Genomic DNA, 13,776 nt, shown 5'->3' with positions numbered 1-13,776 from the left:
ATAGTTGGTCGTAAGATGAACTAAAAGAACCTTGACATAAAAAATAAACTAATATTCTTAAACTATTTTATCTAAAGATTGGGAAGATTTAATGAGGATATAGCGGGAATTTTCGTCCTTTCTTACATAGATGTGACCATCGCGAATCCACACAAACTTATATTTACTCTCGTTTGCCTTCAGCCGAGCAGCAGCGTGGAGAGACTTGTTCGCAGGTGACAGATGTTCAGCAACATATATAGGCGATCTATCTCCACCAATGCCCACGACGTTCGTGTTGAGTTTATTAGAGGGATTCGATTTATTATACCGAGACACGGCAGAGAGAAATTCATCGCGGCGCCTAGGGCTCGTCAATTTAGCGACGATTGTTCGCGGTTTCTTGTTGTCTTTATTAATTTTGGCAACTCTGGTAACTTTCATAACATCGTAATCTTCAAGCTTTAATGATACAGTGGTTGCAATCTGCTTTATAATGCTTACCGAATTCTCAGATTTGGACTCATTAACACCGTGTATCTCAATATTACATTCCCTCAACTGTTGTTCTAAAAATCTTACTGTCTCATTTAGTCTACTGATTTCCGCAATATGTTTATTAATAAGCTCATCAAATCATGACGTTGACTGTCAAGCACTAACTTTTCCACTTTGATGCTGAAATCATCATACTTTTCACTCAGAAATGTAACAGAGCTTTGAAGTTCTTTCAGCCGCCCTTCCAAAGGCGATATTACTGTCGTCATTTGAGCTAAAATCATCTGCGGTAGTTCCTTCTTCATAGCTTGGACTATCTCATTTTTAAGTGTGGTCAATTGAGCATCGGAAATAAATTGTGATAATACGACGGCTTCATTATTAGTTTCACTAATAAACGACGGACTGCCACTATCTTGCGGATGTACTTGAATTATCACCACCGCGCTTGGCTTTAGCAGAGCAATCTGGGCATAACCATCCCTCTGCAATTCTCGACTGTGGCAAGGTTTTGTTACTATTATAGTTCACGCAGGTTTGATGGAAGCAGTTTTTACATTTGGGGCATTTTACCCACGGTTTAGTACGTCTTATTTCATCATTACACCCTGCACAGATCATAGACATTTTTTGCAAATAATGTTAATATTAAAAACAATAAAAGAAGCGAAAAAAAACAGTAATAACACTATATTAAATATTACTGTAGATTTGAACCTGGGGCGCCACAGTATTAGTCTGCATAAAGACCACAGAGCTATGCGTCATCTAGGATTCTGTATGAAATATACAAAGTAAATTTATCGATGTCTTGATTAGAGCTCAAACGTCATAAACACGATTGTTAGTTTATCCAGTTTGAAAGTACCCTCCACTTATACAGATTCACTTTATATGTATTTGGGCACAAATCCACGACACTTGATAGTTAGTTAATTATTGAACATCGCAAATGATAGTCCCTCGAAGTTATAATAGTGAAACTCGTTTGATTATAGTCACTTCTTTTATTAAATGTGGCACTTGTTAATCCACACAACACCACGCTAAGTTAGAAAAAAAGGTGTTCGGACTTAAGCAGTTTTAGTGCAAGTTTTATTTAAAATATTTGTGGGATAACACAATAAGTTGGAGATTGGATAACGTTCTATCTTTAGAAACTAAGGTAACACATATTTAGCAACAATTATAATTTTAAACTTTATATCTTACTAAGATCAATGAACGATACATCACTTGTATAACATAGGTATATTAAAAAGTTAGATAAACATTGTTTAGTTTTCTTTTATTCATTATTAACATTAAATTAAATTAAATTTCATATCAAACGGTAATCATTCGTACGCTTTGCACAGGGTTTCCTAGTGGGTCACTATTTTTATTTTTTTTTTGGAAAACTGATAGTGTTAGTTATACAATAGCGTGAGCATTTTACACCATTTAAATTTTTTCGCATATTGATTCTAATAACACATAGCATTATACAGATACAACTTTTTTTTTAGCATAAGTATTATAAAATATCTAGTATAAGTATTATATCTATCATCCAGAGGAATTAATATATTAAAGGTGCCCCTTTGTTTAACTTATGAGACATAAATTTTACAATTTATAGTGGCTATTAACTAAAACAATGTTTGTAATAATTATAATTGATAATGAATAAATGGAATAAAAATGAAATATTTACAGTCGGAAATATAATTCGAGATCTAAAATATAAACAATGATGTTGCCAACTAAAAATAAGAACTTTTTCTTGGTGTGTGTAATTTTTTTGTGCAAACTTTTCTGTGACACTGGCAGTAATGAAATGATATGAAATTTATTTGTTGCGTCGAATACAGTAAACATTACAGTTCTTAAATTTATTGTAGTGTCTTCTATTCAGCTAATTTAAATTAGCATACAAAAAGTTTACTTAAAATTAAAAAAATCCTTAACACTATAAAAATTAATCATTCAAACAGAAATCCAGTAAATCGTTTCTGTCGTAAGTTTCTTATTTCTGGAGGTATATGTTTAAATAATTTAATTAATAATAATACACATTGCGTGGCTACTATAATAATAAGATAGAAGTTCTAAGCATTTGGCTCGTCTACAGAAGAAAAACGTAAATAATGTGACAAACAGTCCAGACAGGTATGAATAATCGCCAAATTCTTTTGTTCATTCGGTTTCTGACCAAATAGGATGTACTAAGTAATTAGAGGCGGGACTGCCTAGGTAAAAATTGAAATTAAGTTTTGTATAAAACGTGCAGTGATTTTATATAAGTTTTAAAATAGAAGTATAATCCGGCTAAGTTTGAAAGCAAACAGTTACTTCAAAGCTATCAATATGTAGCACATACAAATAATAGTATTTTATTAATATTAAAGGTAAAGGTTTGCATAAGAGGTGTATTAAATTAAATTTTTAGTTATTAATACTTTTCAGTTTTTGAAGTCGTTTTTTTTTAAATGTAGTTCATTTTTATTTTTTACGTTTTAGTGTCAGTTAATAATAATATATATTCTCAAAAATTATGTCACCCTGGTAGACGAAAATTTTCATAGATGATGAATGTTCATAAAATGAAAACTACTGGGCCAAACTATGTAAAATATATTTTATGGGACCAGATGGCATCTATTTCGCATCAAACAAAAGAAGAATTACGTAAATCGGATGATAAATCTCAGAGTAATCGGTGTACATACATAAAAAAAAATACCGACCGAATTGATAACCTCCTCCTTTTTGAAGTCGGTTAAATATACCTATTTAGTATATATAGAGATTATCTGCTTTAAATATCTGTTATGTAAGTATGATTCTGATATGTAAGCTATATTATTGTAAAGTTTCAATAAGATCCATCTAGTAGATTTCGTGTGAAAGAGCAACAAACATACATCCAGTCGTCCATACATTCTTACAAACTTTCGTATTTATAATATTAGAAGACACTTCGTTGGAAAGCCAGAAGGTAAGGCTGAGATTTTTACAGATCCATACAACCAGACATCCATACATTCTTACAAACATCCGTATTTATAATATTAGCAGATACTTTTTTGCAAAGCCATAGATGTTCGAACATCCAGACATCGATACATTCTTACAAACTTTCGTATTTAAAATATTAGTAGGTACTTCTTTAGATAGCCAGAAGGTAGGGCTGAGATTTTCACAGATCCATATATCCAGACATCCATACAAACTTTCGTATTTATAATATGAGTAGATACTTCTTTGGAAAGCCAGAAGGTAGGGCTGAGATTTTCACAGGGTTGTAAGATTAAGTTAAGTATGTATCGATTTACCTTTATATTAAGTCTGACCTAAATGACCTGTCGTTCTCACTTTTTGCCTCAGGTGGAAATTATGTCCGTCACACACAATTGATTTAATATGAATGATGCTATGCTGGACTATGTTTTTGTAATCTTTTACTTTCTCGCTGGAACTCGTCACTTTTATGGGATTTTTAAAATTTATAATACTTACGCATTGCTTTACCGGCAATATAAAGTATCAACTTGACAAATTTTATTAAATTAGCTGAATAAGTTGTTGTGTACTAAGCTATATAAGAAACTATAGTATTTTAATTTTTCCCACGGGAAATCGTTAGTTTTCCAGGATTAAAGGTATCAAGATGTAGACCGGTAATATAGTTATCAAAATGACAATTTTTATTAAATTATGTGCATAAATTATTGTTTACTAAGCCATATAAGTTACTTTAGTTTTTTAATCATCCCACGGGAACTCGTTTATTTTCAGGGATAAACAATATTTAAAGTGTTGACCGGCAATATAAGGTATCTACATGCCAAATTTTATTAAATAATGTACATACGTTGTTGTGAACAACGCTTTATAAGTAAGTAGATGTTTCTAACTGTCCCTCGGGAACAATTTAATTTTCCAGGAGGAAAAGTATCTATGATGTTGACTGGCAATATAAGGTAACAACTCGCCAAGTTTTATTAAATTATGTGCCTACGTTGCTGTGTGTAGTACACTATTAAGTAAGTAGAGGTTTTTAACTGTCCCACGGGAACTCTCTAATTTCCCGGGATAAAAAGTATCTAAGATGTAGACCGGCAATATAAGGTATAAACATACCAAATTTTATTAAATTATCTGCATACGTTGTTGTGTACCACGCTATTTATGTAAGTAGAGGTTTTTAACTGTCCCTCTTTAATTTTCCGGGATAAAAAGTATCTTAGATGTTGACCGGGGATGAAAGGTATCACCATGCAAAATTTCAATTAAATCGGTGAAATAGTTTTAGACATTAGCCCGTACAAACAGACAGAGAAATAAGTTATTCCAAGGCAATCGGCACCTGTTCTGCTTCTCTACTTACACCCCCCTAGCTCAGTTTTGTACATTTGTTTTCTTTTCCTACACATTTATTATAAGTATAGATATCATACCCAAGCGATCTCGCACTGCAAGGTCAAGGGCTTCTGTCGGCGCAAGTAGTTAAACAACTTTTTTATAACTTTTTGTGCTATGATATAATATACATGTATTATACATCACTAAGAAGCTTATTTCATTGGCATTTCGGGAATTTCTTACCTTACATACTCAATATTTTGCTTCATAAGGTGTTTAGGTGTTTGGTTTTATAAATTATCCAAACTATTATAATTCAATAAAAACTAGATTAATTTCCAATCATTTAGTATATAAATATAAAGTCTGTACAGGAAATTACAAAACTAGCCGTAAGGTAATTCACAATATTTAAGAACGGTAGTAACGCTTTATGACATACCGCAAAAAAATAAAAAAATGTTATTATTTTCACTGGTGTGCAAACCCTACTTCAGCCAAATATAACCCAACGCGTTCCGGGCACTCTAAACTATGAATAATCCTTGGAAAAACTGGGTGGCTTTGGCGCATGCGCAAGTTCTTATTTATGCGTATTATTTAAAGAGTCGCAAAAGTTTCAAAAAAATGCTTATAGTTAGAGTGATTTCAGTGCACTTTTCTGAAAGCTATTGAAATAATTATAAATAAATAATAAGTACCAATTATTTGATTAGTGTTATTATTTTATTTTACACAGACCTTTTTTCGAGAAAAACTTGAAAAACAGTAATATTTTAGAATAAATTAGTATTTTCAATGAACACTTATTCGTGCAGAAAGACAACCACGAAATTGACGGTGAAACTCGATTGAACGATTTGGTGACCGTACTTTCAAAACCCTCTTATCAATAGATATTTAGTATACAACGCGTTACAAAATACCATTAAAAAATATAATTAATTAGTAAAGCCAAAAATTTTGTCAGCCTCAAGCTTTACCTTTCCGCATCGGACGTGCCCGCGGGCACTGGTAATACAAAAAACAATGAGAGCGGCTGTGCCCAGAGGCACTCTTTTACCTCATCCAGTTTTCACCCTTATTAGGTATACAAGATGGTTTATTTGCCTACGCAGTTATGAACGAGTGAACACATTTCGATCCGTTACGATTCAAGCCACCAATATTCGACGTCATAGCTTTACGGACATAGCACTTTTGTGTTCACTTGTTCCCGGGCGGCGCAGCGAGCGGTCGTTATCAAGACTTTGCACGTTTCGTTATCAAGATTGTTCTTTGTGGAGATTTTGGCTTTATTTTATAATGAACATATAATGTTCATTACAAAAACATAAAAGGAAATAAATAAAACAAGAAATTAACAATAATAACAATATTTATTTTAAAATATACTTATTTTTACACTTATTGTCGAATGAAAAGTCTGTGTGAAATAAAAAAGAAAGACAATATGAATAATTTATACATGGTCTTATAGCTTGTTTCAATAGCTTTCAGTGACAGTCACTCAAATCACCCTAGTTATAAGCATTTTATAACTACACGTAAAATAATACGCACGGGGAAAACGCTGCGCGAGCGCCGAACGCTTGCCGATCTAAGGTGTACATCGAGCGGCGGTGCGCGCCGATCCGGAAAGGTTTATCTGCGTTTAACTGTGTAGTGCTCTGTAACGGTAGACTGGCGTCTGTACTACTCTGTAACCGTAGGTGCCTGTGAGTTAAGAGTTACCAGGTCATAAAATCCCAAAAACAAAATGTGCCGTAATTTTTATAGTTTGACTTTGACAAATGACACTTGACAGATCTCCCTAAAAGTTCTCTTTCATGACTGTTTATATTTTGGATTCATATTTCTTTGCAGCAAAGAGAATTTAAACACTACGTAATACGTTCATTTTGCAGTATACATACATAAGGTACACCTTACACCTATTGCCTAATGATTTTAACGAATAATTTTTGTGTCTTGTGATTATTTCACATTTGCAATTGCCTATCGAGTTGTTTTAAGTTGACTTGTTCCCTGATCAGCTGGTGATTGTTTTTATCAATGTTAAGTGCAATAATAATAATAATACGATACTTATCATATAAAATAAAAACAAGTTTCGTACCTATATAATTTTCAGAACAAAGTTTAGCTCTTGGAATTATTTACAGTTTGAAAAAAGTAAAAATGGCGCAAGAGGTACCTCAAGATTTAGATTGGGTACAATTACGACGTGAAATGGGCGCCGTAGCTGATGTAGAATCGTCTGGCGACAAATTTATAAGGAAATTTCAAGCCAATCCATTCGTCCCTATAGGTAATTAAATACTTTTATTCCTAAAACAATGATTATTGTATGGGGAAAAGTAATTATTTATGTAATAAAATTCTCATAGTGTAGCTACATATTTTTCTTAAATCATTGTTTATTTGTACTATTACAGGTTGCTTAGGAACTGCTGGTGCATTGTCTTATGGATTATGGTGCTTCAAAACTGGCAGATCTAAGATGTCTCAACGGATGATGCGCTTGAGAATTTTTGCACAGGGTTTCACTATCACAGCTTTAGTGGCAGGAGTTGTTATGACAGCTGGAAAAACAATGCATTAAAGATGTTAATTAGTAATTTTAAAGTAATTTAGATCACACCTTAAATAATATTATAATTATTGTAAATTTTAATAAAAATAATTAAATAATATTTGGGTTATTATTATATAAATTACTAACTCATAGTGAAGTATAGATAATTTTATTATATTATGTTCTTGTAGTACTTAAGAACTTAATATCTGTAATATGTTTGATTTTATAATTTTTGTATAAAAGCTATGCATTTATCTACAGAGGATTTATCTAAGGCCATTTGCAAAAATTGTTAAATGATTTAAAAAGGTAACCTTTGTCATAGATTGGATCCTCTAGCTACATGATCTTATAATCAACAATGGGTGTTTCATGAGCTAAATTCCTTAATTGATATTGTATATTAAATTTCAGACTTGTTAATACACTAGTCTTCTATTCATAAGGATTAAAAAGAGTAACAATATTTGGACATAGGCAGTTATTTAGGTAATCATTGTTAAAGTATAATATGACTAGTTTTTTTTTCAATGTGAAAAAAATAAGAGATGTCAATAGTTATAATATGACTATAGTTATTGAAATAAAAAATATATAAGAAAACTGGCAGGTACAAAAACCATTGAGCCAATTTTATGTTACAAATGTGTGATCCTCATTTTAGTTAATTTTTACTCGGATAAAGTTAGTCCGGCTTATAGTGCAAGATCATTTATGCCTTGGACCAGAGCTTGTAACATATTAGACAACTATTATACTGCCATTCCACTATTTGACATCTATGGGGTTGCTCATGTCTGTGTGCCTGGTGTGTACTGTTAATATAATGGTGCAAGGAATCAAGTAGTTACTAGGATCAAGAAATGTAAATGGAGCTACTGGAAAGTAGATGAAGATCTGTGGGAGGTTGTTTCTTAATGAAGAATGTCTTTGGTTAATATGTGTGTCCTCTAGGACATAGAATCTACTTCCTGAGTGACCATACAAAATTTATTGAATTAGGTAAAAAAATACACTTATGAATGTCAAAAGTTTTTTGCTATTTACCATGACTTCCTTAGCATGTTAGCTTTAATTGACAAGAAACTCATACCCACCTCTTTTAAATCAATATTTACAACTTCATCAATTAAATTAATTAAAAAAAAAACACGAGTGAAGTGTAATGTACTTATATAATAACTTAGACAAACTACCTTGCCCCAAACTAGGCATAGCCTGTAAAATTGGTACAATATTACGATATATTTAATGCAATACATATAGTTACACATACATAAATACTTAGCTTTTAAGATTCTTTCTGTAAATGATTAATAGTATAAATAAATAATAATAATAACCTACCTAACTAAAAACAAGTAGCGCCCGCTCAAGGAAGGAAAAATTATGCAATGCAAAATACTCCTTATAACAATCATAGTTCAGTATTTTGTTTCAATTTGTATAATTACTTATCATTAATTATAAATATGTATACTTTTTTGGAACAGTTGGAACCTCAAGACCTTTAAAGCAACATACCTACAGCGAGGCTTTATTATGATTTAAATAATCCTTGACATTGTAATAGGATTATTCTATATTATGTAGGCTTTTGTTTGATACAGAGTTTGAACTTGTTTCTGAATTTTCTATTCTGTTTTACAGTAGGCACCTACCTAGGTACTTTCTGTCGTAAATGAACCTTTACTTTAAATGTTTGGAACGTTTTTGTAAACAGAGTTGTTTACAAAAACATGTGTTTCCTTGATACTACCAACTGCACTGTTCGACGTCGTTACTAAACTCTTGTGAGGTACGAGTCCGACGACTCCGCAATGACCCAAGTCTGATAGTGCATACTGCAGGAGCTAAAACTTTAGTGAGACCGTGTAAAGCGCGTGATCGGGACGGTGTTCCGGACCAGGCAGTGGTCAAACGACCCTAAAGGAGGGATACGGAACGAAAGCTAGATAGCTGTCGGAATCTGTGGTCAACAGAAGGTCCAACAGTGACCATTTATGTCAGACAATATGATAAAGAAAAATCGCGAATAGATCTCTCCGCACGATTGGTGGTAGGTACGTGAAGTCCAGCCATTCAGCTGGTAGGCGATGAAATTGCCACGATCTCTGCGATGGGAATCTGTAGCCATTTGGAGTGCTCAAGGAGCCGGTGAGTCTCTGTCTCGTTACAAGTATAGATTTGCGGATGGCCATCTTAGTCTACGCGCGTCTGTTTAAAAATAAATCAATGCGTGCAGCCAGAGTACGAATAAGTCCTGTCCTACGAGATTATTCAGACGTCGAAAACAAACATCCTCCATCATTATGGATACAATTTACATTTAAAGGCACCTAAAAGCCAGTGGTATAATGGAGTGTTCCAGCTTATAGCCCGGGTAGGAGAGGTATGATGTATCAGCCAGATATCTATGTTTCGGTCAAAAATAGCAGGCTTGGAGTAGCTGTTTCAAGGTAGGTTAGGTACAAATCCTAATTTCTTCGGACGTGAAAGCCCAACCACTTATAGAAAATGGTACTGCTAGCACCTCTCGCCGTGTTCCAAATGGGCTTTGACTTCGCGTCTTTTGAATAAAACAAAACATGTCGAGAAAAGTTTAATTATTAAGCCTTTATTCTTATGTGTCGGATTTGTTTCGGCCAGAGAGGCGTTTATTATTCTTTCATCATATTGATGGAGAATCACTGGAAAATCATAAGTACTTGTTATTGTTGGATGCTAATAGAATAAAGTGGCATTTGAGTGGTTGAAGAGCTTTCACTTTTCTTATTTGATTTAACTGACATAGTAGATCTACGGGATTTTAAGGCACAGGTAGCCCTATCTAAGTTGAGTAAGATTTATGTTGCTCCCAACCATCTACAACTCATGGCAAATTATCTAAAAGATCGAAAAGAATTGTACGGCTTGGCGTATATGAGTCCAAATTCTACCACACTTCTTCTTCTTTTTTCTTTCTTTTCTTGATTCTTGCCCTTTCCTTTTCTTGGTAATTACCAATGACCTGCCATCAGTACTGCGATTCACTCGATTGTATGAAACGTGCAATCATTAACAGATTGACAGAAGCTTACTCCAAGGTGACCCCTGATTACAAGCTGGATTACATCCGTCTAGAAAAGGTTTAAGTAGTAACCACAGACTACTTTTAGTTGTAGTAACTAACTAGTACCATTCAATCTTATGCTTGGTCTATGATTCAAACACTACTATTCTATGTTACTAAATAGTAAATACCAACTACCTTCTGGCTACTAAGTAGTAATGTTAGTACTAACTAGTAACCAGGTACTGGTAGAATCGGTAGATCTCGTTAGAGTTAGACGTTAGTGTTCTGTGCAGTAGAATGTAGATCTTTATTGGGTGTAAAGTTAAACTATAAATTATGGAGTTATTAGTTTTAAACAATTTACACTGTTAGTTTGTTACGTCTTGGAAATAAATTACTTTATGTGGTGTCACATCCAATTTTGAACAAAAATATTTGAATTTGAACTTAGACTTTGCTCAGACTTTACTTACGTAAAACTTAGCTTACTATAATCCTACAACATCTCTTCCTATAATTTTATTGCGCATGGATTATATTGGACTAATATTTAATTAAATACCTTCAGGGTTCAATGAAATTCTGTAATTTAGATAATTTTAACTGTACATAAGTAAAAATCAATAATCTTATGAATTAAATACCGTCAGGAAAAATATTGATTGTCACGCTATGAATGGATTTATTGCCGTGCACTGTGGTAATTATTTAAATTTTAAGTTACGGGGGCATTTTAATATTTTTTGATATTATATAATTATTATTATTATAATCCTAGGTGCTGGTTATCATAGTGACTCTCTAAAGAAAGATTATCAAAGGACTTGCTACGCCGCTTGTAGAAAAGCTGCTCAAGCTCTACATGAAGGAGGGAATGCGGTCGATGCCGTAGAAAAGGCGATTATAGGTTAGTGGCTGAAGTTTTACAATTCAATTCTCCTTCTTAGAACACCTACAATAATTGAAGTCCAATGACTGCATGGTAACTCATGTGATTTCAGTATTATTAATTACTTATTTGTCATAAAACATTCTTAAAATATTATTAATTTTAACATGTTTTGCTTGTGAAATGACTAAATTAATGTTGCATTTATAAAAACATATACCTAAATCAAGTATGTATTAATATTATATTTATTTAAAAATCAACATCTTCAAAATCAAAACAACATTTTGTTAAATAGTTCAGATGAGCAATTTGAGCATGCTATAATATCAATTCCTTTTGTTTCAGAACTAGAAAATAGCCCATTGACAAATGCTGGTTATGGTTCAAATTTGAGCTGGAATGGATTGGTTGAATGTGATGCATCTATAATGAATGGTCAAACTCTACATTTTGGAGCCTGTGGGGCTGTTTCTAATGTTTGGAACCCAATATCATTAGCTAAACAACTATGCATTAAACAATGTGAAAGTCTGTCACTCGGCAGGGTGCCACCATGTATTCTAACCGGCCAAGGAGCCAGAATGTGGGCAGAAAGAATGGGATTAGACATAGTAGATGACAAAAGGATGGTTTCATCAAGAGCTTTTCGTAATTATAAGCATTCAAAGAGAAAATTAAAAAGGTATTCAGTACAGAATGATGTACGTTTTAGTCCCTTAGATACAGTTGGAGCAATATGTGTAGATTCTTACGGAGTGGTGGCAGCAGGTGCAAGTTCAGGTGGGGTCGCATTGAAACATGAAGGAAGAGTTGGACAGGCGGCATCATTTGGGTCCGGTGTTTGGGCCTCAATGAGCCGTAATGAAGATATATCTTCAGTGGCATCTTGTACTTCAGGATGTGGAGAACACCTTATTCGAACTCAATTAGCAAAGAATTCTGCAGAAAGTTTATTGGAAAGTTCACCAATTTTAGGACTTAATAAATGTCTTAAAGAAAAATTTATAGAATCACCATATTTATGGGATATACCAGAAAGGCTTGGAGGAACATTGGCACTCACATTTAACTCTAAATCTGGGGATGGAGAACTTTTATGGGGACACACAACGAACACAATGTGCATTGGGTACATGTCTACAGAAATCGCAAAACCAAAGGTACTAAACATTTTACTATTTAATAATATATCCCATGGGTATTTCTTTTTATGTATTTTCTTAATTATCTTGTGTTTGCTTACGACGAGGAATAATGAGTAATCTAACTGTATTCTAATCCTATACCTCTACTATCTCACTAAGTGAAATAACATAGCTACCTTTCTAATATATTATAAAAATACCTTTATTAACTTACCATTGTTAACTTACATTGTTGATACAACAGTTTTCATTAAAAGCACATTAATTTGTCAAATAAGTGAGTTGCAGGATGTAGTTTCTAAAAAACGTTCCAAGCCACAAACATCACATTTTAAGGAATTCATGTTTAAAGTTTAATAAGTATTAGTATATTCCATACATGTGGGTTGGGCTACTAGTCATGATGTCATTAAAAGAATGACAGTAGGGCTGCCATTTTTTGTCAGTCCGTTAATATGAATCACATGACCAGTTTTATATTCTTAACTCAATTTTGACTTGATTGTGGTTTGGAATGTTTTTCTGGAATTGCGTCCAATTTTGATAAGCAATTTTTCAAAAATTTAATTGATAACGTATTTTCCAATTGAAATATTTCATGTAATGAGAGTATTCATGCTCTCACATCAAATGCATTGTCAGTAATGTTACTCACTTAACATTTGTATTATTTCAGTGCATTATTTCCTATCTACCTATGAAAATACAAACTGGGAAAAAAGCTGTGGTGTCAGGATTGCCATTCAAAGTTTCTCAACAGCCGTGCCCTGTTCTACAGTGGGAAATTAAGACTGAATTTAACACAAATGGAACAATATAACGTGTATAGTGTGTTTTATTTGTATTAATTATTTGCCGAAAAATATAATTACATACAGACTAAATTACATTTACATTACATAATTGTTATTTGATTCAAGATTGTAATAAAGAATATAAGCACATTTAGACTTATTTCTTCATTCTACATAGCCATTTTTTTTTCATTAGGGATGAAGCGAGCAGGACATTCAGTTGATGGTTATTGATATGTCCTGCCCACTACAACCTTAGATGCATGACCCCTATTTCTATGGTACCCAATATGTTTATCAACTAAACAGATTTTCATTTGGAACTTTGGTTATACTTAGGGTATATGAATGTACTGGAGGGATAAATACTAAATAATTTGTAATGTTTTTAAAGTGATAACCCTCACTTCTAGGATTAATACACAAATAAAATATGAAAAAAAAAAATTATGAACGATGGACTCGAACCCACAACCTCTGGCGTT

The 13,776-nt window shown here is 32.9% G+C and overlaps 2 protein-coding genes across 7 annotated transcripts; both read left to right on the top strand.

Annotated features, from left to right (window-relative positions):
• Window positions 1-6,617: 6,617 nt before the first annotated feature.
• Window positions 6,618-7,520, top strand: LOC126975358 (HIG1 domain family member 2A). Of its 6 annotated transcripts, none has more exons than XM_050823215.1 (3): window positions 6,618-6,730; window positions 6,990-7,135; window positions 7,263-7,520. In XM_050823215.1, exons 2-3 carry the CDS (start codon window positions 7,006-7,008, stop codon window positions 7,427-7,429), a joined length of 297 nt encoding a protein of 98 aa, XP_050679172.1. In that variant the 5' UTR covers window positions 6,618-6,730; window positions 6,990-7,005; the 3' UTR covers window positions 7,430-7,520. The 6 variants fall into 6 exon arrangements, with proteins under 6 accessions (XP_050679172.1, XP_050679170.1, XP_050679174.1 ...); XM_050823213.1 differs by having other exon boundaries at window positions 6,626-6,745; XM_050823217.1 differs by having other exon boundaries at window positions 6,669-6,745; window positions 6,959-7,135.
• A 3,171-nt stretch (window positions 7,521-10,691) lies between these two features.
• LOC126975351 (threonine aspartase 1) lies at window positions 10,692-13,441 on the top strand. Its single transcript, XM_050823201.1, has 4 exons — window positions 10,692-11,160; window positions 11,239-11,367; window positions 11,698-12,512; window positions 13,174-13,441. Exons 1-4 carry the CDS (start codon window positions 11,133-11,135, stop codon window positions 13,315-13,317), a joined length of 1,116 nt encoding a protein of 371 aa, XP_050679158.1. The 5' UTR covers window positions 10,692-11,132; the 3' UTR covers window positions 13,318-13,441.
• The last annotated feature ends 335 nt before the right edge of the window (window positions 13,442-13,776 follow it).

Source organism: Leptidea sinapis, chromosome 35 (genome assembly GCF_905404315.1).
Source record: "Leptidea sinapis chromosome 35, ilLepSina1.1, whole genome shotgun sequence".
Taxonomy (NCBI): domain Eukaryota; kingdom Metazoa; phylum Arthropoda; class Insecta; order Lepidoptera; family Pieridae; genus Leptidea; species Leptidea sinapis.
This window is presented reverse-complemented; position numbering and strand designations above follow the sequence as displayed.